General features: G+C 41.5%; 1 protein-coding gene across 2 annotated transcripts in view; it reads left to right on the plus strand.

Moving 5' to 3' along the window:
- CTSB (cathepsin B) overlaps window positions 1-27,439 on the plus strand; it is a 54,625-nt gene that overhangs the window by 12,972 nt on the left and 14,214 nt on the right. For both annotated transcript variants that reach the window (XM_029596126.1, XM_029596127.1), the window contains exons 2-8: window positions 4,630-4,786; window positions 6,974-7,059; window positions 18,379-18,493; window positions 18,798-18,916; window positions 22,145-22,230; window positions 23,183-23,329; window positions 27,316-27,432. In XM_029596126.1, coding sequence (XP_029451986.1) covers window positions 4,661-4,786; window positions 6,974-7,059; window positions 18,379-18,493; window positions 18,798-18,916; window positions 22,145-22,230; window positions 23,183-23,329; window positions 27,316-27,432 — 796 coding nt within the window. In that variant the 5' untranslated portion in view covers window positions 4,630-4,660. The remainder of the gene's footprint in view (window positions 1-4,629; window positions 4,787-6,973; window positions 7,060-18,378; window positions 18,494-18,797; window positions 18,917-22,144; window positions 22,231-23,182; window positions 23,330-27,315; window positions 27,433-27,439) is intronic.

The following is a 27,439-nucleotide window of genomic DNA, read 5'->3' on the forward strand; positions in this document are numbered from 1 at the left end:
CCACCCTTCAGCTCTTCTAAACTTGTAAGCCTTTGACCTTCCATCTCTTCCAGAAGTAGTTACATCTTTCTTAGCTTCCACCTTTTCCTTCATTCCCTGCTTTTCTCATCTTTCAACTTATTTCTTTTATCTTTCTAATCTTTAGTCTCCCATCCCCTCCTCCAATCACCTTCACTCTTTTTTTTTATTCTGTCAGCACATAATCCCACATCCCTATTCCTACTTTTTCACCCTGCCACTTATTTCTTCTGCATATACCTAGCCAACCCCTCACCAGCAGATGACTCTCTAAGAAGAATTCACTGAGTGCATATGAAGAATCTCATAAATGTACTCTGGCTCCAGTGCCAGGTCTGTAGGAATGTGTTCACCTGAAATGGCTCCGCTGTAATGCATTACTTACAGGGAGAGATTTGCTTAGCATGGGAAGCAGCTCCAGGCTGTGGTGGTGGTGGTGCTGCTGCTTGTTAGAAGTACCCCGCATGACTGCAGCTTCAAGTACCAGGACAGTCTAAACATCTCTACCTGAGAGAACCAGAAAATATTTCACTTGAATTCTAACAGGTAGTGAGTGACTAGTTTTGAATAGCAGTGCCACAGTTTTGTTTAGTAAAATTTGATGTACTGCTGTTACATCCCTGGGTGAATTACAACTATAAAAATATAAATTAAAATACACAATATACATTTTCAGTTAAGATAAAATTAAATAACATGGTACTTTAGGTTCAAATAAACATTAAAACAAGATGGGATGTCCCCCAGATACCTTAAGGGCTAGATGCTACTTAAACTATTTTATATAACCAGGATTTTAGTTTCTACATGAGAATAAAATAAAATGAGATTTTGCATGTTCTCTAAATCTCAGAGCTTGGAGCACTGTTCTCTAAATCTCAGAGCTTGGAGCACTGTTCTGAGTTCTGACCACATTGTCTCTTTACCTAAGGAGCTTCTGCCTGCATGCCAACAGGGACTATATACCTTGGAGGTTATCCAACACACATACTCCGACTCAGTACATTGGAGTTCCAGGTCTTTCTGATTAGCTTTATTTAAGCAATGGAAGGATAGAACAGAATATATATATATATATATATATATATATATATATATATATATATATATATATATATATATTAGTGCTCATAAGTTTGCATAGCCCTGGCAGAATTTTGTAATGTGTAGCCTTTAAGAAAACATGAGTGACCAGACACGACATCTGTTTTTCCTGGGTTTCAAACTAAACTATTATGTATCCCAGAGCACAATCATTAAACCATAGCAATAATAAAATGGGCCTGTTCAAAAGTTTACATAGCCTTGAATGTTTGGGCTGATAAATACACTCAAGTTGACACACAGGTTGAGATGACCATGAATGGTGGATATCCACACCTGTGCCTTGTTTTGATTGTAATTAAGGTCTGTATATAAATAGTCCATTTTTAGCTCTTGAAGTCCTTGTGCATGTCATCCAAGCCTACACAGACTTTGGTTACTGAAGCAAGGGAAAAACCAAAAATGTCAAAGGATCTATAAGGAAATGTAGTTCAGCTTTATAAACCAGGAAAAAGCTATAAAGATATCCAGAGAATTGGAAATCCCAAATCATTATGTTCAGACTCTGATCAAGAAGTGGAAGATCATGGGTTCTGTTGATACCAAGAGACTTCAGACCCAGCTGTCAGGAAAATTCTTTGGGATGCAAAGAAACCCACAAGCAACTTCTAGTGCAATACAGGCTTCTCTGAAACAGTGATATGCATGCACAGTAAGGAGATTCCTAAACAAAAATGGGCTGCATGGTAGAGTTGCCAGAAAAAAGCCATTTCTGCACCTAGGCCACAAAACAGCCTGCTTTACAATACATCAAACAGCATTTAGAGAAGCCTCAATAACTTGGAGTGAGGAGACCAAAATGGAACTTTATGGTCATAATCGTAAACACTGTTTGGGGAGAAGAACACATCCCTGTTGTGAAGCATGGAGGTGGGTCCCTGCAATTCTGGGGGTATGGGCCACAGCAGCACAGGGAATTTCGTCAAAACAAAGGCAGCATCTTATCAAAATACTGGAGGAGAACTTGCATTCATCAGCCAAGAAGCTGTGTATGGGGTGCGCTTGTCACTTCCCACATGACAACGATCTGAAACGTAAGGCCAGGTTGACCCTTCAATGGCTGCTGCTCCAGAACCTTCACTTTCTTCTGCTGTAACCAGTCTCCTGACCACAACATTTTGGGGAAAACTCAAACATGCAGTGCATGCCAGACAACCAAAGAATTTACAGCTTCTGGAGCTTTTTTTTTTTTTTTTTTTGCCAAGAAGAATGGGCAGCTTTACCACATGGTTGTGAAGGAGGCCCTTTATTTTTCTATCACAAGACTGCAAGTGGTCACTGATACAAAAGACAGTACACACTATTAGTGTAGGCAAACTTCTTGAACAGGATCCTTTTTTTTTTCTTATTGCTATAGTTCAATGACTGCTATTCCATGATGTATAATTTGAAACATTAAAAATACATGTGTAGTAGTTTTAAGAAAACATGAGTGATCAGACATCTTAAAAGTTCTGCCATGGGTGTGTAAACGTATGAGCACAACTGTGTGAATATTACATGTACAATCTTACACTTCCCACTTATATTTTGTATATAAGTGAGATTGCTTCCCAGATCAGAGCAGACTGATCTGGCAAGCAATCTCACTTATATACAAAAAAACCCCCAAAACTGGCAGTTGCTTGGGCTAGGAACAATGACCCTTCCCTTGCTGTTCATCAGTACCAAGCACAGCTATGGTGGTTTGTTTGCTTTCCCATCTTGGAACTGCTGGCACTACAGTCCTTGCCTGTTGAAGGTTGGTTTGTGCTGTATATACTTTTTTTCTTAGCATTTCACAGTGCAAAACAGTTCACTCAGGTAAAATTGTGGCCTTCAAATTAGTTTTACTAAATTCCATTACAAGCATAAAATCTAGACTCTGCTGGCTTTCGACTTCCTTTGTTTCATTGCTGGAATAGCCAAAAGTGCCTGTGGAAATTCTTGATGTCCTTGATTTGGAGGGTGCATAGAGTTGAAGAATCTATCTTAGACTGATCTCAGGGATCTAAAACCTATGCAAAAGTATTTTAGATTTAACTTCCCCCCCCCCCCCCCCAACATGGAAGCCAGTGTAGTCATACCACAATGGCTGTCATCTATCTTCTCCTGCAATCTGCACTGACTCTGCAGCTTCTCAAGCAGAACTGACTCAGTAGGATGGACCAAGCCCCAGTGATGGATTTAGGATTTTGCCGTCTCTAGGCTGGCACTGTTGGTGCACCACCTGCCCTATCCCCAACCCATAAGGTTTGAAGACATAGAGCTAAAGGTCCAAGACAAAAGCTTTAGCTCTGCAGTAGTTGAATACCTGAAGATCCTCTATCCTGTATCTTCAGAGTAGGGGAAACAAGTATGCATTAAGAGAATAATCTGGTTAATGGTAATTAATAGTTTTGAAATGGTCTTTGTAGGATGCTCCTTCAGCATAGAACTCAGAAGGATGCTATTCCGCATTCTATTCCTTTAGCTTGCTCCTTGGGATTGGTAAGCTTGCCTCTTTAGCTGCTCTTCCTCAGGGAAAATGGGTGAGATGGAGCTAAATAACCTATCTTCAAGATGTCATGGGATCCAAGGGGATTTTGACAAATATAAATCTAGCTTTGATCCTGTTTTATCTAGACCAATGTCTTTCCAGAAAACAGACTTCATTAGTTCTACCTACAACTTTTTGTTTCAGTTTTTGAACAAAATTGGATTAAAAAAGCAAACTGTTTCAGAAGCTGCAGACTTAATTTTTTTTATTTTTGTATTTATTTATTTTGGCACTTGCATGATTCTCAGGCACAGTTTATCAGTATGACCTGGATTCTGCATATGTCTTAGTAGGCACAGCCCTGGGACTAAGGCGGCCAGCTCTTACATTCTGTTTTATGACCTGATGCCATAAAGCAAGTGAAGTGCTAGACTAGTGGTTCCTGATCTAGTTTTCTGGGACCACCTGGCTGGATTTTTTTTTTTGTTTTTGTTTTTTAAATCTTGAGCCACACTATCAAAATTACTAGGCGGTGAATAAACATTCACAAATTAACAGAATAATACACCAAAACCTATCTGCCATTAGAAGCAAATGCATTTAAATTCCTCGTGTTTGTAGGTCTTCAGCTTCTAAAGCAGATCTCATTTCCCTGTCTTCAGCTAGTCTAGAAGGAACTTCCTTGGACCTGGACCAGCCATGCTGAAAAGCCTCACTCTAGATTCATCAAGGCAAACCTGTTTTCACAGAGGGGATATCCAACAAATTGCAAAATTTGAGCAGGATGAATAGTTTTAAAATCATGATCCTTGTTTTCAAGCTTTATCTTCCAACAGATCAATAGCCAATGCAGCTTGTACAAAACAGGGGAAATGATCAAACAGTTACACATTCCTGTGGCAATCCATGCTGCTGCATTTTGTACAAATCTGCAATGCTCAGGTAGTTGACAGAGATCAATATAATAGCATTGCAGTAATCAGGGGATAAGAGCTCAGCATGTGGTTGGTTTACCTTAATAGTTTTATATCTATGATTTTGTTTTGCAGCAGGAGAATTCTCTGATTTGCTCCTAACAAGATGTGGCCATCAGTGGCAGCTCTCTCTTTCCTGGCGGTTCTGACTTGTGCCCACAATGTGCCACACTTTGCTCCTCTGTCTCATGACATGGTTAACTACATCAACAAAATCAACACTACATGGAAGGTGGGTAATGGTGGCTTTCTGTATCATACCAATGTCTGATTTGCCCATGTTTTACAGTAGTAAAAAGGTCTTGTTATAGGATAGGTTTATCTACTTCAGGACTTTTTTTTTTTTGTTGCAGCCACCCCACATGTAGCAGTACTGGCCTAGGAGAATTTAAATGGTAGATCTTGACAGCTAAGTAGGATGAGGCCTGGCTATTACTTGAAGGGGCATTCCCAAATGTCCAGGTGCTGTGGGCTGCAGAAGGCAATGGCAAACCTAATATATCCTGCCTAGGAAAATCACTGGATTGTCAAACACTCAAATGGGTAGAAAGATGATGGGGGGGGGGGGGGGGAGCATACTACATTTACTCACCTGGCCAAGTTGAGTGAGTTACATTTAGGGGCAGGAGCATTTCCCTGCCATAGAGGGGAGTAGGCTGCTTATCCTAAATTTGTGACCTGGAAGCAATGCTAGGTGAAGTGACTTGCCCAAAGTCATGAGGAGAAATGGGATTTTAACTCTGCCTTCCCTAATTCTCAGCTTGCTGCTCTAACCAATGGGCCGCTGCGCTACTCCTTGAATTCCTCCCCCCCCCAAATCAGACATGGTTATCAGCCTTCAGAATGAATCTAGGTGTGGAGCTGCTTATTTCACATCAATGTCTCCACTTCTCAAGTGCTCCTTGTTTGAAGAGCTTAAGAGTCGAAAATCAAATATTCAGGCCCAGATCTAGGCATAGGCAACTGCCTCCGTTGCCAAACTCCCCCCCCCTCCCCCAATATATAGGTGCCAAGAGTGTTACTGTGGTTGCCATGCCTAAATCAAACCTGCTGCCTGCTTCTCTTCTCTTAGCTTAAGATCAGTAGTTGAAGACTAAGAAAATTCAGTACAAGGCCTCTAGCAACCTTCACATGCTAATGGACTCTGCATAGTCTCACCCCCCCCCCCCCCTTCTCACACACAGGCTCCTGTTACTGGGAATACCTGGGCAAGGTGCCACAGGGTCTGCTGGAATGCCAGGTTTGCATATGGTCCCATGTTGGATCTTCAGCTGCTGCTGACCTGGAGCCTGTGCCACTCAAGAGGCAGCACTGTGCCTTAGGGATGGGAGGGGGGGATACTCCCATTGCCTCTGGGCACGTGCCCTGCCAGTCCCACATCTGACGTAGGGTATCGTCCTCTGGGTTTGTTTAGCTGCCATCCCTTTGGAAATGATCTGGCCTTTGGATGTTGGTATCAAGGCCTGACTCTCTCCTTTTTGAACAAGTGTGCTTGATGCTTATAGTTAAATATTCTCTTTGAGAAATGACTTTTGACAAGGTTCAAGAAATGTATTTTGTAAATCAATTTTAAACCTTATTCTTTACCTATATCTGAATCTATCCTTTCTGCTCCACATTAAGAAGGGCAGGTCCTGGAGCTGGGTTGGCCTGTATTCACATGCAGGAAAAGTTCTCTTCCAACTTCATATACCAGACTCATTTTTGTAAGAAGCTGCAGCTCTTTCTCACGATTGTCTGTGACCCTTGTTTACAATTCAGTGTTCCCTTTCAGGTTGGCTAAGGCTTATTCATGAGAAGCCATGAAGTCTACAATTGCAAGGTGCAGTGTAACATTTTAGTATTTGGCCAGCTGTTGCTGCCTCTCTTCCTCCCTCTGGCAGCACGGTCCTAGTGGTAATCACTGCATCATAAGAACACTTGATAATATCGGATCAGTAGGACTGATCCACTGCACCTTATTTTGAACAAGGGTAGGGTGGGCATTTTAGTTGAGCTCGAGGGATTGCAAAGTTCAATTGATCGTTTAATATTAAAATATAAATCTACTTACTTCATGACTTCACAAATAGATTTTTATTTACAAAATTCCATACCCCGCAACCTACAATATCATATTTAATAGCAGCTACCTAAGGTCCATTCCTCCAGTAGCTATCCTAAAAAAATCAGCCATACTGCTAACTAAAAAAACCACATTCTTAAAGAGCTTCCTGAAGGCTGGCAGGGTCTCTGTTTGCTGGAGCTGTTTAGGAAGTATATTCCACAGCAGTGGACCTGCTAGCAAGAGACTGACTTCAAGTTAATCTTATAGATTTCTGTGACGAGAACACAGATAAATGTGTGTGCTGTTCAGCCTTAGTTACAGTACTTCTGAAATAAGCCCTTAAACAGTCTCTGAAATGTTCTGCTTTTTCAGGCTGGACACAATTTCTACAATGTAGAGATGAGTTATGTGAAGAAACTTTGTGGAACTTTCTTACGTGGGCCAAAACTTCCAGAAAGGTAAGTGTGTGAAAAACTTACACCCGCCTCCTGTAGTAACTAATGGGGTTTAAAGGCACTTCAGTGTAAGCAACTTGGTTGTCAATGTTTTCGGTTGCCCTTGGCTTTATGGCACTTGTACCTCCTGTAGAAGAAAAGCTGTGACTTTCTTCTTTTGCTGTAGTGTTTGAAGCTTTCTATTGGGTGCCATGATTTTACATGCTGGTTTACTAGGGATTCTGTCTTGGCTTCCCCGACCCCACTTGGCAAAAAGATGCAATTTTTTTTTTTTTTTTTTTTTTTTTTTGCTTTTTAGCCTGCCTTGCCAAAAAATGTATACCTCCCTTTTTTTTTTTTTTTTTTTTTTTTTTTTTTTGTAAATCCACATTCAGTGTGGATTGCAGCAAAATATTCATAAAAGCAGTTACATAACAATGAAACAATGGCATACTATATAGTGAAAACAAGCAAGATATAGCACCATATAAAACTCAAAGCTGCTTACTTGCAAACAGTGTCAAAACAAAATAGCTTTTAACATGCTTATGGCACATCAGATAATCCTGTACTTGCCTTAAACCTAATGAGCACATTTCAGAGCAAAGGTCTGGTACATACTTGTGTAGCCTTCCAGACAGGGGATGGACATCTAAATTAATTGCCTTCTAAACTAAGGCAAGCAACTTAATTGTATCTGATTGGATACTGGAAGCCAATGAAGTTCAGTCATAAGACATTAAATATCCTAACTGCAGCATTTTGCACTAGCTATAACACTTTCAGCAAACATGCTGGTAGCCCCACATAAACAGCCCTGCAGTAATCTAAATGCTTCAATACAATTGGCTGTACATCAAGCCTAAGGTCATGTGCAGACAGATTAAAAATCTAAATAATCTTTAACTTATAAAAAGTAGTCCTAGCAACTCTAGTAACCTGTTTAAGGGATAACTTAGATTTGGTCACAACACCTAAGTCTTTAAGCCTCCTCATTAACACATATAGCCATCAATATCAGGAGGAGAACATAATGCTTAGAGCACTTTTAGAATTTGAATACATATATCCCCTTCCCCCCCCCCCCCCTCCAAGAGCTTAGCCTGAGTGCTACCTGAAGCTATGAGGAATAAAATACCCTGGGTATCAGCCCATTGCTCTAGCCACTGGATCACTCTATTGCACTCATGCATAATAAAGCCCAGGATATGCCCCTCCCCTCTAAAGAGGCAAATTCAGAGCAAGCAGAACCTCCTCCTGCTGGCCCAGAATTCAGTGTCTGATCTAGTGGCACTCAAACTTTGAAGTGCACACACTCAAAATTTACTGTTTAATATGTACTAATTTTAAATGTGGAAGAATTGGAAATGGAGGGGTGGACAGCAGAAACAAAAAATACACTAAGGGTAGGGGGAGGATGATGGAATAATTTCACTTTTGAATACTGGATTGTGATGGGTTTTTTTTTCCATAGTGTAGAATTCTTAAGATACTGTTCATGAAATTTTGTTTCACAGGTGGTGGTACTATTTATTTATTTAAAAACTCTTCTATACCGTCGTTTAGTGGTATACCATCACAACGGTTTATAGATAGGCACATAAATAAGTCTGGTTAGGATTATAAATTAGCTAGTAGGTGCCAATACATTTTCGGTTACATGATTCAAATAATATACACTATCTGGATCGTGGATTGGAAATTCCATTTATATGACTAATAGAATATCCATATATGAGATACTGTACTCTCTTAAATTAATCTTTAGGTATTGCTAATAGGTTTTTCCCATTTTGTCTGGTGGGGGGTGGGAATGCTTAGTCCTTTATTTGGTTGTAAATCCTATATCTGTTTGGTGGAATTACTCAAATTTTGCTCGCTCTCTGAAAATTGAGCTGTTGAGAATAAGGCCAGGCTTATAGCTAATCAAATAAAACTGCAACAAGAGTGGGGAGCAGGAAAATAGAGCAGCTCTACTGCAGACCAGTTAAAAGGGGGCTGGTGAGCCCATGAGGAAAGTGTGCCCTGGAGATTTCCTTTCCCAAGTCACAGGAGAAAACAGACCAGGCAGATGCAGAGGAATGTATAGAAGCACTTCTTAGTGAAGGCTGTAGCCTTCTCTGGTGTTCAGGATGTTTACAATGAATATTCATTAGATGGCATCTGCATACAGTCTAAGAACAAAGCTAATTTGCATAGCTTGGTTTATTCTGAAAGCCAAAACGGTCTGTGACCCTTTGGCCTGAGTTGAGAACTAGTAAAGAAAACAGATGGGGGAAAGAATTGAGGACAACTTGTCAGAACAGGATAGATAAATCTGGTAACCTGGGATGAAGTCAAGGAAAGGAGATGAAACAGAAGTTAGTGGCAACAGAACTAGACATAAAGTTTGTAGAAATATACTGGGGGGGGGGGGGGGATTTTTTCTTTTATGGTCCAGGGAAACTTTACAATCCTATTAACTGTAAATTCTGGTTTGCAGTCCTATTAACTGTAAATTCTGCCAGCTCACCGTGATTTTAAATAGAAACTTCTTGATAGCTTACTAAAGCCTGGATTTATCAAAATGCACTAAATATCGCATGCGATAGGAAAAGGGGGGTGTGATGGTAATAGGCAGTTTATTGCAATTTGCGCTAATACCTATGCAAAGCGCTATCTTTTTCACATTTTGCAATAAATGCCAGAATTGTTGTATTTCCTACATACATCCACTGAGGGGACCATGTTTAGTAGGTTTAAACTGAGAGAGAGACTAGCCATAATGCCCTCACGCTAGATAGGTATTTATATCTCTATGGGAGGCCCACCTAGTAACTCAGGGTGAAGTTTAGGTATTAGTGTAGGGGTTAGGGGACATTCAAAGTGAGACGTACGAACAGAACAGTGCTCTTGTGAAGATTTGATGACCTTCGGAGTGAGGAAACTCTCACTCAGAGATGAGATTTGTGCAATGTTCTCTCAACCTAGCTTGATGGTTCCCAAACTGGGTCTGAGACTATCCCTGGAGTCTGCTAAAAGGGATGTGAGCTTCTAGCTGGGGATGAAAGGAAGTTTGCTGCTACCTGTAATTAGTTGAGCAGCTTCTGTCTTGGGCTGGGAGAATTGGGGGGGGGGGGGGGGGGGCAGCTTATCTGCTTTCCTGGAAACATCCTGTGTTGCTGTAGATCTGGAGGAACAGCGACAGGGCCCGTTGTACGCAGTAGGAGCCTCAAATTCCACTGCTGCATCGCTGGGGGTGGATAAGAGAAACAGATTGCATCCCTCGAGTGTCAAACTCCACTGTTACACCGTGCGCATGTGGGGAGGAAAGGAGCTAACTGGGGCTGTGCAGAACCTTCAGCAGGCACTCCTGCACTGCAACCTAAAGAAAACAGGACAAGACAAGGTGATCCCAGTGGTGAGAAGCATTTCCTGCTCCCTGCCCCATCCTCGGCTGCTAGCCTGACAGAGGGAGAGGAGAGCTGCATTAAAATGAGTAGAATGATATGAGGTGGGGGGAGAGAGAGAAGGAAGGGAGGTAGGAATCCATGACTCGCAGGTACAGCGAAGGAGGGGGGGGTTGAAGAGAGAGTGGTGTTTGCTGTAGATAAGCAGCCCTGCTACTTTTGCATCTTCCCACAGCCCTGCCCAAACTTCCTCCAGTGAGGCACGGAGCAGTAAGGGTGAGGGCTGGTGGTGCTCTCCTGACCACAGCAGCACCAGCACAGAAACCTTTCTTTAAGAGGTGGCCATAGTACTGGGAGCAACAGGGAAGCTCCTGCTACCAAAACCAGCATAACATTGCTTCCGGTACTATGGCACTGCTGATAAAGTTATAAAGTGGGAAAAAAAACTGCACAAACTTAAGCAATTAAAACAAAGCTAAGGGGGCAGAACGTAAGACCCACAAATTTTTTTTTTTGAAAATCGGTTACTATAGCAGCACTGCTGCTGTTTACATTTTATTGGTTCTTTATTTCATTTTAATTTTTTAAAGAGGATATAAGAATGATGGTGATGAACCTCCTAAACTGGCCCCCACTAAGTTTAAAAAAAAAAAAAAAAAAAAAAAAAGACTTAGCAGCAGTTAAAGCAGCTGTGTGCAGAATAGACAGAGGAAGAAAGTAACAAAAGGACCCTCGTCAACACTGTTATGGTACCCAAATAAGTTTTGTAGGCAAAGTTTTTGGTTTGGTTTTTTTGTTTTTTGTTTTTTTTTTTTACCTGACCTGGAGTTTTTGAAACAAAATCAGGGCCAAGCTCTTTCTAAGCTATGGTCTGTTTTTTGAAAAGCTGTAACTATATGGCTTGGGTAAAACTTGTGAACAACCCTGTGGAAGGCCATGAAGAAGGGGGAGAGGTGATCAGGTCCCTTAGCCTCACAATCTGTATTCATTTTCATGTCCTTTACACTCTTAAATCTCAATGTTGACCTCCAGATACAGCAAGATTAATGTATCTGAAATGGGGTATATTTGTACAGCCTCTGATACAGCTCTGAAATTGCCCCCTCCCCAGAAACATCATGAAGGCAAGGATACGCTGGTAAATGTTAATGGCTACAGCTGAGAATGTTTAGGGAATCTGAGACGGCAGAGGACAGACTGCCAGCCTCTTACTTCATAGCAAAACCAGTCTTAAAGTAAAAATTCACTGAAGAAACACAATTTTACATAATAGACTGGGTATGTGTGGAAAACAATTATTAAACTAAGATGGGGTCATGTCCTGGTAAGGAGCAGGTGAGGATAGATTTATAGTAATATTGAGCTGAGATGCAGAATTTTTATTCAGCTGTAGAGGAATGAATGGAACGGCGAGAGGAAATTGTATTATTGGTAGCAACCTCCATCTTATCTATCAGCCTATGCTGAGTTAGTCAAAAGACCACAAAAGAAAAGCCTGCAGGTATTTGAAGGAACACCCTATTCATATTGCTTGTTCCATTAATGCAGAGGTCAGTTTTTACATTTTGGGAAGGAAACAGATTGTTAGATATAATTCTCTGGAAAGTTCAAACCTGATAATCCTTTACTTTATATTATATCAGTGCTTGAAGTACACTAAGGTTGCACACACTTAGGAAACAGACTAGTGGAAGATTAGCACACCCAAAGCCTGATGCAATAAAGTGCGCCCAGCCTAGCGTACAGGTTAATGAGCAGTTAAACACACATTTTGGACATGAATTCATAACCCCAGATGCAAGAAGGGGGATCAGTGCCTCCCATAACATGCGTCCAAACAAAGGTGTAGCTAATAGCCTCATTGAAATGGCATTTACGGGTGGTGAGTGCTATTACCCCATGCGGGGGAGAATTGCCATGTGCCCAAGGCACTCTTTAACCAGTCAAATTTTATGCCTGCCCCGAGACAAGGGGTTTACTTAAAACCAACCAATACTGCTGTTCCATAGTTCCTCCTACCCAGGATTGTGGTGATACAAGTAGGAAGAACCACAGAAAGAATCCTAGGGTGAGAAGATTTCTGGGTGCACAATCTACTCACGCCACGCATATGCATATTGTGCCGGTGAACTTGCTGCCGCCAGATAAAATGGATGCTCGTAAATTGAGTGTATTTTGGTAACGTGGGTACAGCCATGTTTCCTGGATGTGCTAAGGACATGATTTAATCCTAGTGCATCAGGTTTAGCATGGCAGCTCATTTGCATGCTACATTGGGCAGCCGGGAGCGGTGGCTGGGTGCCCAGCTTGGATACATGATTTTTTACATGTACTTTATTGCATTGGCCTAACACTATATTAGGTTTCTATATTTTAGTTATTTTGAGTTGGTGTAATAAAATAAGGAAGAAGCAGTAGGCAGAGAGAATGAACTCAGAGAAGATAAAGGCAGTGCAAACCTCAGCAACCAAAAACTGGTGTTTAAAAAGTGTGCACACTGAATTTTTCTAAAAACTATAGCACTAACAAAAAAAAGACAAAGGACATGAAACACAGATAAAGGAAACAGAACACAGGAAAAGGTTAAAACCAACTGCAGAAAACTTTATCTGAAGAGATCCTGAGTAGAGGTCAAGGCTTTGCAATAAAGTCAGTGTAAATGCTGCACTGTAAAGAACTTAACATTGAAATAATGTTAAGTAGTTATTTAAACCTTAGCAAGCGGAGCAGTGGCTGTCAGAGGTCCTGCCCAGGAGAATCAGCACAGGCAACATTTAGACCCCCAAAGTCTGGCCATCAGACTCGCTGGGGCCTTTAAATTGTGCAGTGCTGCCCATGTTCCCAAGGGGCACACTGTTTGTTTCTGCCCACTTTCCCTGATTGGAATGGGGACGAAAGGGCAAGATGTTAACATCTTCTAGCTCCACGACCCTATGGACCAACACATGGTTAGAACCAGCTCACCCCTTCAGCAATATGGATGAGTGTTGGATTGGACAAGTCTCCTTGATCCTGGAGGTAAGAAGTCATCCTATTCCTGCTCCCTTGGGCATGTTAGCCAATGAGCTGGTCTAAGAAAGCTTGCTAGCTCCCTTTAAATGGTGGTTCCATGAGTTTGGGACTGTGTGACTCTGAATGTGCCCTTAATGAATCTTAGTCCATCCACACCTGGTGTGGTTGCATGTCGGTGTGCTATTCCAGATCCTGTACAATCAACCAGTGGTACTTGGGAGGCGTCTTGGTTATCTCTGCTGTCTCTCTTAAAGATGCATGGAGAATGGTTGGTTGTACACAGTGAGACTTTTTTTCAAATTGTTTCCCAGTGTTAACTTTTATCTGCTGTATCTAAACTTAGTCAAGGTTAATAAAACTGCGGCTAATGGAGAGTAACTTATATGCTCAAGCTGGAGTTAGTAATATTCAGTCCGTTAGTTTTAGGAATTAAGGCTAACTTGAGTCTCCATTATAGAGATGAAATGCTGGCAAGCAGGTTGAGAGTGAGGAATCTACGGCTGCTAAATTTTCCAAAGACCTGATTTTTATCTGGTGGTAGTTTAAACATTTTTTTTTTTTTTATATATATATATTCTCATTCTATCCAAGATAAGAGTTTGGGTACAATGAATGTTCTTTGACCTTAATAGTTCTAATGTATTTTTTTTTTCTTTAGACCGCTAATGATGGTATCTCTATTAGGTCAGCCTTTGTGGTCTCTCTTCTTTCTGATAAGAGATGTTTCTTCAACAATATTTCAAATAGGAGTGCATTATTTTATGGTCATGCTAAACAAGTGTTTCCAGATGTTTCAAGGGAAACAATCTACTCTTTTTTTTTTTTTTTTTTTTTTTTTTTTTTTTTTAATTTGACATCAAGTATTGACAATGGGGGGGGGCTACTAATTTTCCTAAAATTCCCCTGTAAATGTTTGGAATTTCAGGGGAATAAACTTATTTTCTTGATCTCGTTCATCTGGAATCCTTTCTTACAGCCAAGTCATCTTGAGAATCCTGCATAGACTATGTTCCAGGAATAATAGCTACTACTTAACTATGTGGACTTTCTGTTTAAGATGTTTGAAATTAACTCGTTTTTCTTTGGATGCTAACAAACTACATAAAATAAAGTAATGTTCAATAAAATTGAATAAATTAAAAAAAAAAACTAGTTATCTGAGCTATTGCAGAATGACTTTAGAATCAGTTCTAAGATCTTATTTATTACAACACCAGCAATTTTAAAGTTGGGTATTTTGTTTTGGGGAGGGGGGGGGGGGGCGGGTTTTATACTTATACCTAATGTCAACTCCTTAAATGTGTTAATTTTATTTAATGGTCAGCATGTAGTCTGTTTCTGCCCAGAATAAGCAGAGTGATGAGGATTGTTCAAGGAAACCTTGGGATGTTGACCTAGCATTTTCGGTAGCAGGACCATCTCTTTGGAATTCATTACCTAATCCTCTTCGTTTAATATCAAACCCTTACCACTTTAAAAAATCTCTAAAAACATACCTTTTCCAACTTACATTCAATATTCCATTCAACTATTCTTCCAAAACCGACCCCCCCCCCCCCCCCCATTATTTCATCTTCACCCATTTGATACATACGATTTAGATTCTCCATCTATAACCACTATATTCACTTCTATCTTCATGACACATTCATTCTCCACCTCTCTTAATTGGTTAACTTTTTCCACCTTTTCTTCCTACCTTCTCCCCCTCCCCTATTCCCTCTGCTAATTTCCTATACTACCCATGGCATACCACCTTCCTTTTATTTAAATTTTTGTTTAAAGCTAGTACCTACCTAGCTATTTTTGTTAAATTTATGTATACTTTTATTCCCAAATTTTAATTTTTAAATGTGCTCTTTACTTTTGTTTTAATCCTCTGTGAACTGTTTTGACAAAGTTTTTTATTTTAAAAAATGGTATATAAATATATTTAAATAATAAGGCTCCTATTGAGGACACCACTGCAACCGCCCAGAAAACAGAGGGGGTTGCTGTGGCAAGGTCTAGTATCAGTGGAAGACTCATCTCATTTCATCTTACAGCCTGGCCCTTGAAAAGTATATGGCTGTGCACCAGAGGCTTATTTGCAGGCAGTCGTGATGACCATGCTGAAAATTCATCGATCTTGTTAGCCTCCAAAATCTATAGGCTATTTGATGCTTTAGTGTTGGGAGCATAACACTTCCCCCATCAAAGTCACAAATCCCACACATCCTACGTTTCTTAGAGAAGGGCTTGGACAAAGGCTTGGCATTCAACATTTTGAGGAGGACACTTGGAAGATTTCTAGATAGCCACGTACCACCCAGATGTAGTGCTCTCTTTTTTTTAAAGAAGTGAGGTATATCTCCAACCTTAGGAATCCACTGCCCTTTAGGTGAATAGTGACTTTGTTCTCAGAGCTCTAGTAGGAGCAAGCATCCATAAAGCATCATTCATCTCCAATTTCTTTGGTAGCAATTATCTTACAGATTTCAGAATTGCCCTCTCATACAGAGAACCCTACTTAGTAATTCTCTTCCATCACCTTCTGTGCACTTGTTGTGGAAGGTGGTGTCTCTCTTCCACCTAAATCGGATGGTGATGTTACCCCTATATTCTCTTTCAAAGGCTGGTAAGGACAAAGACACCAGAAAACAAAACCCCTCAGGAAATCTAAGTGGTTTGTGCTATTCAGTAGTCCATGAAAGGGAGAAGTGGCCTCTGATGCATCTGGCTAGCTTAGCGTTTAAAGTGAAATCCTGTGCCTATATATTCAATGGTAAGCAAGTGTTGGTGACTGTCCATGCACACTCTACAAGGGCACAAGTATCATTCCAGGCAGAATAATCATCTGTCTCGCTGGGTGAAATCTGCAGGGCTGCTACCTGATCATCTCTCCACCAATTTCCAAGCACTATAGACTGGATGTACAGGCTAAAGAGGATGTGACCTTTAGGTCTGTTACTTTAAGGCAGCCCTGTCTTCCTCCCATACACCCTAGGGCTAGCTCTTTGTAACTTCAAAGGGAAGAGTGGTCTAGCAGGGGGAAAAGGGAGGTAAAACTCTTACCTGAAAATCTTTTTCCCTCTAGTCCTGCTAGACCAGACTAGGCCCTACCCTGGAACATAGGGAACATGAGCAGAGATGCCCAAGGCAGTCTGGCTCTCTTGTTCTGTTTTCTCTCCCTTCTCTGCCCTCCTGTGAGAGGAAGAATAACTTTGGTGGGGGGGGGGAGTCTGCTCATATGCATGCAGTTCCAGATATCATCTCTAATGTAACTTGCTAAATGCAGTACAAGATACTTTATCCACAAACAGGTATAAATCACAATATATTACCAACAGCTGGGCAATAGGTTGTACTGCTAGGTTGAAGTAGCTAGAGTGTTTTACTAACATACGCAGCATTCTAAGCTCTAGGAGATATGCTGTTGCTATTCTTCACCACATATAAATGAACAAAAACATATTTGTAAACACATTAGGTGCATAAGATGCTATACTTGTGAAAAATGAATACACACTCATGCTGACACTCACACCATGTGCTTAGAATTTAGACTGTAGCATGAAATATCCCAGGTCTGGAAAAAGCCCCAACAGGACACTTGTTTTGCTGGTGAAGGCTTTGTTAGGGGGAATTCTGGTGCAGAAAACACTGAAATGTATGAAACAAGATAGAGAAAGAAATGCAAAAATAATTTATGAATGACTGTAAGTAACATGCCAATAGCCATACTTAAACCAGTAAGAGAATATTCCCAACCCATGTCAACAAGGAGCTTCAAAACGTGTGGAGAACAGGGTGTGTTGCAGAAAACTGAAAATGCATTGAAAAAAAAGGGTAAAAATAAGTGAGTGTGATCAATCAATGCTTGGAAACCCTTACCAAGCTAATATCCACGAGCCAGCTGGAACTGCTTCACAGTAGATTGAGCATGTTGACACAACCTATGTGAACAACATTCTGATTTGAAAACTTTATGTACTTGGGGAAAAAATAATAGACTGCAGGCCTCTATTGACTACCTGGGAATGCTAGCTAAAGGGACCAGGTCCAGCTTTTACCTTCCTCCTGCTGTCAAACCAAAAGGAGGTGCAGGGTGTTGCATAACCTTTGCCTCCATTACAGCAGGAATTCTGAAAGAAATGTGCAATATACTATTTTAATCAGCATTCAAAATGGAATTAAACATAGTTGGTGTGCCTGCTTTTAGCTTGCAAAATTGCTTTAAAATGAGTGGGGTTATAGTTTTGTTTTGTGGTTTGTTTTTTTTTTGCTTGAGACAGCTTTAGCGGTCAACTATCACCAAATTCCATAAAAGCTCGTGTCTGAATCCAGCTTTCGTGTCAACCTAATTTTTCAGCAATCCACTTTTTTTTTCATAATAAAGGTTTCTCCAGCCTCATGAAATGCAATACACTTAATATGGTCAGCCTGACAACTGTTTTGCTATTGTATGCTCTGGCCATAAATAATAAATGTAAGTGTGTAAGGTACTGTTAAATTCCAAATTGAATGGCCTACAAATAGTACAAAAATTATATTAGTGGGATAATTCATGGGGGGGCTCGGGGGAAGGAAGAGGCAAAGGTTATGCAATGTGTGTATGTATAATTATTTGACAGGCTACTGAAAAGGGTCTAAGGCCTCTTATGGCGAGAATGAGATCATAAAGGGGATGTGCCCTCTGTCGCTGGCAGATGAAGAACAGGGTAATCTCTAGTGTAAGGGCTGGTCTAGTAGGACTTGAGAATGATCAGGTAAGAATCTTACCTTTCTGGTTACTGTCCAGGTTCCTATGCCTTAACTCAGTCTTAGCTTTTAACCTTTTTAAAGTGCCATTGGTCTTCATTTGCAATTATCTGGGGAGGGAGGGTGGCTTGCTTTCAGTAGCTGTACATCAGAATGCCCCTCTTATTCCGTCCTGTACTCTTACTTTTTTTTTTATGTGCAGGGATCGCTTTGCTGAGAACTTCAGGCTACCAGATAGCTTTGATTCCCGCCAACAGTGGCCCAACTGTCCAACGATTAGGGAGGTCAGAGACCAGGGCTCTTGTGGCTCCTGCTGGGTAAGTGTGTGAGTTGGCAAATGAGGAACTCTCTCTCTCTTTCTTTGACTTGGCAGTCTGCTCTCTTGTGCTTTTTAGCTGAGTCCAAACCAGGGCTGGAATCCTGGTACCATGGGTCCTTCATCTGCAACTGCCTGGAAATGTGTACGCTTCCATACTCCTAATCTTTACTGTAATCATTGCAGCAACGGTCCTGGGCCAGGGGGCATTCAGCAAGGCTCCTTCCATTGTTGAGGAGTGCTGTAACGCTGGAATGATGTCCCACTTCATTCTGCAAGTCAGTATGTATTCTCCATGTTGACAGGCTTTTGGTGCTGTGGAGGCCATCTCTGACAGAGTCTGCATTCACTCCAATGGGAAAACGAATGTTGAAGTCTCTGCAGAAGACTTGCTCTCTTGCTGTGGCTTAGAGTGTGGAATGGGGTAAGTGGTGTCTGTATTTAACTCTGTGGTTTCCCCACCCCAATCCTTGCATTTTTCTTTTTTTCTTAAAACTAACCAGGGACTTTTTTTTTTTCTTTCAGAAGATCTTACTTATTTATTTATTTTTAGTTTTTTGTGTTTTTTTTTTTTTTTATACCGATTTTTTCCTGCATAAAATGCATATCAAACCGGTTTACAATGAAACAGAATAAGCAGGAAGTAATATTCCTTAGTCTAATACATTTAAACGTCAATAATGAAATAATTTTAAACAAAGCAAAAAGCTAAATAACATTAATAAAAGTTAAATTATTAACATAAATATAATTATATTAGAAGGAGCACAAAGGTTAGCATGAAGGGGAGCACATCTCAGTTCATTTTTACTATTTTTTTGTGTCTTTTTCTCACAAGATGTAGTTTTCTTTAAGTGCCCGATGGTAGTGGGCTGCCCCTCTATAATAGCGCCTGGTGGAATCGCGCCGTTAATTGGGTCGCTGCTGGCTGGTTGTCATGATGTTGGGGGGGGGGGGGGGGGGGGTCTTCACATCGCTGATTTTCTCTTTTAACATCTCAGTTCATTTTTACTATTTTTTTGTGTCTTTTTCTCACACTTGTTCTTCCCACTCGCATTTCTGTAACTGGAAAGAGCAGAAGCTGTGTTGGCCCAAGTGGCCAGAATAAATACTTGTTCCAGTATTAAGCAAACCTTTCCTAGCCCCTCACATGACCACCTTCCAGCTTTCCAGTACTGTTCTGCTACTTATTAGAGAAGTATGCACAGATTGCTTTTGTCTTCCTGAACCCCCAGCGTTCTGTGGATCCTTGGTGATCCTGTGACAAAGGGCACAATGCAGCAGTTGAGCAAGCCAGTGGGCATTGGTACAAATTGTCACTTAATGCTGTCTCCATAGCCCTATCAGCTGCATCTAGTTCAAGTGAAAACCTGCTGTCCACACTAATCTGTGGGCTTAGTCTGTGTTTCTCTGGAAGCTGTCATTTAATGGTTGGAAGACCGTGTTCTGTGGTATTACATCTTACTGAACACACAGAGCCTTCTAATCCTGGAGTGCAGATCTGTGCTGTCTGTCCCTAAACTTTTTTTTTTATTTACAGTGTTAATGTAAATCTTTCTTGTGGCCCTGCATGATGAAACCTGACTCATAATCCAATAAAATGCACTAGCAGCAATACCTGTGAACTTGTATTATGTAATCGTAACAGCAGTGGTACAATACTGTTTGGATGTCTCACCTGAATACTCTATAAAAGCCCAAAAGCAGCACTGATGTAGGTACTTATCCCTTACAAATGCAGTCTGGAGAAGGTTAGGTGAGGCATAGGACTACCTCTGCTGCTATCATTACACAGGGTAAGACAGCTGCCTCAAATGGCAGTGACGAAACCCAAAAACAAAAAGAACATTCCTTCTGTGGTCCCCTCATCCTACATGCAGGCACTAGCCACCAGTGTGTGGCTATGATGTGCAAGCAGAAGCAAAGGCCTGAGGCGGTGGTGTGGTGGTTGTGACGTGCCAGCAGGGTTTCCACGTCACTGTGGGCAGGAAGAAGAACTTCATTGAGGGTGAGGAATGCATGGAGGGAGAGAACTCTCTCTCTCCCTTCCCTTCTCTCCCCATTTACTGATGAGGGGGGCTGAGCTGAGTGAGGGTGGGGAAGGTGGGTTGGATAGAGGGAAGGGGTTGAGTGGGATGGGAGAGAAGTAGAGAGCAAGAATAACTGAGTGCAGAGCCAGTAAATTAGGCAGACTATGCAGCTGCCTGGAGTGCCACAGTTTGGGGATGATACAGTAATGGCAGTACCATGGCGGCTACTTGTTCTTCCCACTCGCATTTCTGTAACTGGAAAGCGCATAAGCTGTGTTGGCCCAAGTGGCCAGAATAAAGGCACAGGAATAGCATCTGACTAGACCGCGAGAGGAAGGAGTGGTTCTGTTGGCTGCATGGGCTGAAGGTGAAAGCTGCAGCAGCTTGAGTGTGTGTGTGTGTGTGAGGACAGTTCGTATAGCTCCACTCCCCCCACTAATCCCACAGTGATCTCAGAGTGACTGAAAATTGAAATTTCCCAGGTATGGTGAGGGGGATTTATTTATTTATTTATCCTTTTGTTTTTTTTGTTTATTTTTTAAATTATATTGAATTTTGGGAACTAAAAAAAAATGTGTAGTCTAATTATTGAATGTTTAACTTGTCAGCATTGAAATTTTCTTTCTTAATGTTTTACTATTTTATACAGTATGTCTTATTTTTTTTTTTTTTTTTTGAAGAATGGTGTATCATTTTTTTTTATTTTTTTTTTTTTTTTTTTTTTCCCATTGTTGCCCTGCCTACAGAGTCTGGCTTGTTGCTGTTTTTCAGTTCAGGTTTTTTTCTGCATGTTTCTATTAATTTTTTTATGGTCTCTTTATTCTGTTTTCTGTGTATGATTGAAGTGAGGTGGATTCTCTGTAGGGATCTATAGCAGCTCGGCTTGAACTGGTTTTCCTAATAGGAGGTGTATTGGTTTGTTAGAGCCTTGTGTAATATTTTCAGTGTTACGTTTTTAATAGATAGGCTTGAATGCTGTTCTGTTGTAGGAGGTGTACTGTATTGTGATTGTTTACTCATAGCTTTCAGAGGGCTAAGTTCACACCTAATCCCCTTTACAAGGGGCCTAATTCAATATGGGTTTGAAGTGTCTTTGTGCTTTTGCTGCAGGATTTTATGGTTGGCACAAATGCACATGTTCTAAGTGTTTTTAATGTGGATTGTACTTTTGAATATAAAATCTATTATAAACGCATAATGTGAGGGGGGAGGAGGCACAAAGCTGTAAGACTTGCCTAGGACGACCAATACCCTTGCACCAGCCTGGTGGGAGTGTTGCGCGTGCGCGCACACACCATTCACCTAACTCCCACGTCCCCAGGTGGCAAATGCTGGGGAGGGGGAGGGGGGGTTAGATGGTAGAGTTCTTGGGAATGTGACAGGATTATCGGCTACCTAGAAATATTATCAAACACTATCTGCCACTGCTCTGGGAGCCCTGACCCCATCTACCTCTTCCCCAGCATTTCAAAAGCCAAAAGGGCTGATTTTGACCCTTTGTGCTGGGGATGCCATCTCTTTCCTTGCCTTAATCTACCACTGCACAGCACTATCTGATTCCCAGTGAAGAAAAAGCCCAGAACAATTCAAGCTTGCTCTAACACACTGCTGTTCTTCTTTAGATGCAATGGAGGCTATCCTTCTGGAGCATGGCACTTCTGGACAAAGAAGGGCCTTGTGTCTGGTGGCCTGTATGAGTCCCATGTGGGTAAGTACCAGCTAAGAACTATGATACACTTCTTGTGACTTGCTATGCCACTTCATGAATCTGTATTCAGATATGCCTGGCAGAAAGTGATTCATCAAAACAACCCCCTTAGAGAACTGACCCCCCTACTCTGACTGTTATCACAGGTGCTGGAGGCAAAATGTGGCTCTTTAGCTTTATTTACTGATAGGTGTGTTTGCTTGGTTTTTCCTCCCTCTTTTGTACTTTCAGCTCACTTGGGCAGGTTGTACTAGTGCTGGGGTATTGCAAATTTTTGTTTTGCAGCAATTCTTGAGATATTGCTATGAGAAACTAGACATTTTAACTACTCTACCCAACCACTACATCGACAGCCCTTCAACTGGGGGCTGCAGATATAGCTTCCTTTCAGAACCTGGTAGAATGAACCCTTTTTTGGGTATCACTGCTACACAATGACTGGGACTGCAGCTCTGGCTAGGCTCCAGAAAGTCCCCACAGCAGTGTAGTCATTGGACCAACCTGCAGATGGTGTCACTACTCTTATGCCAGCTTCTTAAGCCCTGTATGCAGAGTTCACTATGCATGTCTTTTGGTTGTGTGAAAGACAGTTCATTATTTATGCCAGGGGTCTTTGAGAGCCAGAAACGAGCCAGGTTTTCAGGATATCCACAATGAAATATACTTGAGATTTGCATACAAGGGAGGCAGTGCATGTAAATCTCTCTCATATTCATTGCGGATATCCTGAAAACCTGGCCTGTTTGTGGATCTCAAAGACCAGAGTTGGCCACCTCTGATCTATGCTTTAAACTATGCTGATTGTGTCTCATTCCTGGGGGTTATAGACCTTAAGTTGCAAGTCTTTTGGTAAGAATGAACACAATTAGTTTGAGGTTTTCATTCTAGTCGCCAGTGTTTGTTTTTTTTTTTTTTATATATATTTTTTTCTGCTTTTTATTTTTGATTACAGGATGCAGACCATATTCTATCCCACCCTGTGAGCACCATGTCAACGGTTCACGACCTTCCTGCACTGGTGAAGAAGGGGACACCCCCAAGTGTTTGAAAAGCTGTGAAGAGGGCTACTCTCCCTCCTACAAACAGGATAAGCACTATGGTAGGAGCCCAGCCCTTATTGTTGCTTTCTCTCAGTAAAATGTCTTCTAAATCCTTCGTGTCTTGGGGTGGGATGAAAACCAGGTACTGAACAGGACTCTTGTTCTGAATTAGTAATTGAGATACAGACCATCAATGTCACTTATCTACAGTAGACTTTGTCTCTAGTTGTGATGTATAATTCTCTTTACTATCCCTTATATGGCAGGGGCCACTGAGTGTAGTGTGGGAAAATATGGTTCTGCTTCAGGAAGGTGGTGTGTTGGATGAGTTTCAGGGTTTTTAATTGAGGTTTTGAATTTTGTTTTTTAAGCAGAGACTGTTGTGGTCTAACCAGGTTGATACATTTGGGGGGATGGGACCCCAAAACTTGCAAATGTGACTTAATCATGTTCAGCACTTTCACCTGAATCATTGCAATAGGGGTTTGGCTGCAGGTTAGTGGCTTTATCTTTTGTAAGGTGAAATTTCTAATCCCTGCTTTCCTTTCTTCTAAGGAAGGCAGGCCAATCCACACTGGTGGGCTATGCACTCTGACCAGCAGATGGAGACTGACAACAGACTCTCTGTCCCCGACACATATAGCTCTGCCCCAACATAAGCCTGCCAGTGTCTCTATAAAAGCCAACTGAACAACTGATTAGACTTGAGCCAAGATTCTTAACAGCCAACTAACCATTAACAGAGTCCAGTACAAGTTATAAACAAGCTGGTATGCCATGTACCAGGTTTAAGAACATAAGAAATGGCCGTGCTGGGTCAGACCAAGGGTCCATCAAGCCTAGCATCCTGTTTCCAACAGAGGCCGAACCAGGCCACAAGTATCCAAACACTAAGAAGATCCCATGCTACTGATGCCAGTAATAGCAGAGGCCATTCCCTAAGTCAACTTGATTAATAGCAGTTAATGGACTTCTCCTCAGGAACTTACCCAAACCTTTTTTAAACCCAGCCACACTAACTGCACTAACCACATCCTCTGGCAACAAATTCCAGAGCTTAATTCTGCATGGAGTGAAAGGAATTTTCTCTGATTAGTCTTAAATGTGCTACTTGCTAACTTCATGGAATGCCCCTAGTTCTTCTATTATCCGAAAGAGTAAATAACCAATTCACATCTACTTTTTAAAGACCTCTATCATATCCCCCCTCAGCCGTCTCTTCTCCAAGCTGAACAGCCCTAACCTCTTCAGCCTATCCTCATAGGAGAGATGTTCCATCCACTGTTCCAAGTGATTCGCTCAAAAGCACTCTGCATCATCCCTGCAACAAAGGACAAACTGAAAAGACCACCAGTAGGTAGCCAGGGTAGGATTGTGGATTGGCTTGCCTTTCATGGAGGAAAGAATTGTCAGGTAAGTCGTTTCACCACCCTCTGCACTCAGGCAGGCCAGTCCATACTGGTGAGATGTACCAAAGCTACTTCCTAAACAGGTGAGGGCTGCCTGTGCCCCTGTCAACACTGCCTTCGCGAGGAAGGCGTCCTATTGAGCTTTAACAGTCAAGCGGTAATGCATGCCAAAAGCAGGTAAGGAGGACCACGATGCTGCCCAGCAAACCTTGGAATGAGACACCAATGGGACCTCTGTCCATGGCACTCCGCACCCACCTAGGCCATTGTGATAACCTCTTTAACCCAAAAGACTACTGTTGCTTTAGATACCTGCTCTCCTTGCCCCCCTATCCCATGGAGGACTAACAGAAGATCAGCCTTCCATAAGGAATGTGTGACGTCCAGATACTGTAACAAATATTGCATCACCCCCCCAAGGCACCTAGTACCCAGTATTCCCACTCATATCTGACCCTGACCAGCGCTGGCAGGGAATTAGGCTGATTCAAATGACACTTCGACCACTTCCGGCAAAAAAAACAAGGGTCTACAGTACAAGAGCTTGCAGTTCAGAATGCACCTCACTGAACATATACAGTTGTGCTCATAAGTTTACATACCTCTGGCAGAATTTTAAGATGTGTAGTCGTTTAAGAAAACATGAGTTATCAAACAAAACACGTCTGTTTTCAGCAGCTATGTGGCTCGGCTAGGATAAACATTCTGCTAACCAGCAGGGTACATCCAGAGGTGCCGTCGAGCCGCTGAATATACCCGGCTATCTTTAAAGTTAGGGATGGAGTGCTTCTCCTCATAGTGTTTATGGTTGTGACCCAAAAGTTCAATTTTGGTCTCATCACTCCAAATTATTTGCATCCTTTTCCTGGCAGTTGTATGAAACATTTCTTGGTCTACCTTGGTATTGATTCCATAATCTCCACTTCTTGGTCAGTTTTGAACAGTACTGATTATTTTATTTAAGCACTTTTTTATACAGTCATTTGGAACATGCAGTCACAACTGTTTACAAATAAGAATAATGGAAATAAAATGACAATCTGTAAAATAGTACTACAAATCATTAAGACAATTAATTTACACAATGTATAAAAGACAGGTAAATTATATAACATTAAGTAATATAACAAATTAAAAACTAAGTACTAGCCTTCAAGTGTTTTGGATATCTTCTTGTAAACCGGGGTGATATGTATATTATACAGGAACATCCGGTATATAAATCCTTGTCCTAATTTATAAAGTCATAGAAATGACGGCAGAAGAAGACCGAACGGCCCATCCAGTCTGCCCAGCAAGCTACGTACTTTATTTTATTTTTTTTAATCTTTTTCTCTCATCCACCTGTTACTATTGGCTTCCAGTACCCTCCAGCCCTAATTCCCCTCCACCCCACCACCAATGTAGAGAGCAACGCCGGATCTGCATCCAAGTGACATCCAGCTCAATTAGGGGTAGCAACCACTGCAACAAGCAGGCCACACCCCTGCCCCATACTCTTATCCACCCCTGTTTTTTTTTTTAGATGTCAGCCCTTCATCCTTCCGCTCCGTGAAGGTGGAACACCAACCACTGGCCACTTTTGCTCGCAGATCCTTTAACTTTTTTGCATTCTCCATGCTCCAATAACCACCAAAATCGGCGCAGTCCTAGATGAAATGCACGAGGGTTTCACAAGAGCTAAGAATCCCATTTACTATTTATTCACACTAATTACAATCAAACAAGGCAGAGGTGTGGATACCACCCCACCCTTCATTGCCATCTCAGCCCAAACAACATTCAAGATATGTAAACTTTTGAACAGGACCATTCAATTTCCCTTATTGCCATGGTTTAATTGTGCTATTCTTTGCATAATTTCAATTTGAAACATTAAAAATAACAAGATTTATTTTGTCTGATCACTCATGTTTTCTTAAAAGGCTGCAGATCTTACAAATTCTGCCAGGAATATGTAAACTTATGAGCACAACTGTAGCAACCAGGACAACCATCTCCATACGGTAGTAAATAGTCACAAGAAAAACACACAAAGACCACAAGGTGGAACCTGCAAAAACCTAAACACTAAGTTAAGGTGCCACTGGGAGACGTAATGAAGGACCAAGGACTACCAATAATATGGCCTCCATAACACGCTAGGTCTGCCACCTAAACTGTCAAGGTGTTTAGGGCCAGCCTCAACCAATCCTTCCTGTAGGAATTCCAAATGGGCGGCATCTCCATTTTTTGAGAGAGTGACCACTCGCCCCACACCAATATTCACTCTCCAATCTTTATATAAGCCAGAAATGCCGAAACTATAATGCACATTACTGTTCTGAGGATCTAACTGGCTACGTTGTCATTAGGGAATTAGGAAGGGGAGAGGTGTGTGTGGTTTTTTGTTTTGGGGGTTTTTGTATGTATGTACACTATTTCCATGCAAGATCAGATGAGAAATGGAGTCTCTGATCATGGATAGGCAGGGAGCTGGAGTCCTTACTTTCAGTCTGTGCTGCTACTCTGCATTCATATTTGATTAATGGGAGCTATAGCTAGCGAAAGGAGGATGGCCTTGGTTGTGGTGAAATCTGAATGGGCTTTATGATCCCATAGCAACAACATGTGCTCTGTTTCCCTTGGCTCTTCAGGTTCCACATCTTACAGTGTGCCCAGCGGTGAGCAGGAGATCATGGCAGAGATCTATAAGAATGGCCCAGCAGAAGGAGCTTTCTCTGTCTATGAGGATTTCCTTTTATACAAGTCTGGTAGGTA

Source organism: Rhinatrema bivittatum, chromosome 3 (genome assembly GCF_901001135.1).
Source record: "Rhinatrema bivittatum chromosome 3, aRhiBiv1.1, whole genome shotgun sequence".
Classification (NCBI taxonomy): Eukaryota; Metazoa; Chordata; class Amphibia; order Gymnophiona; family Rhinatrematidae; genus Rhinatrema; species Rhinatrema bivittatum.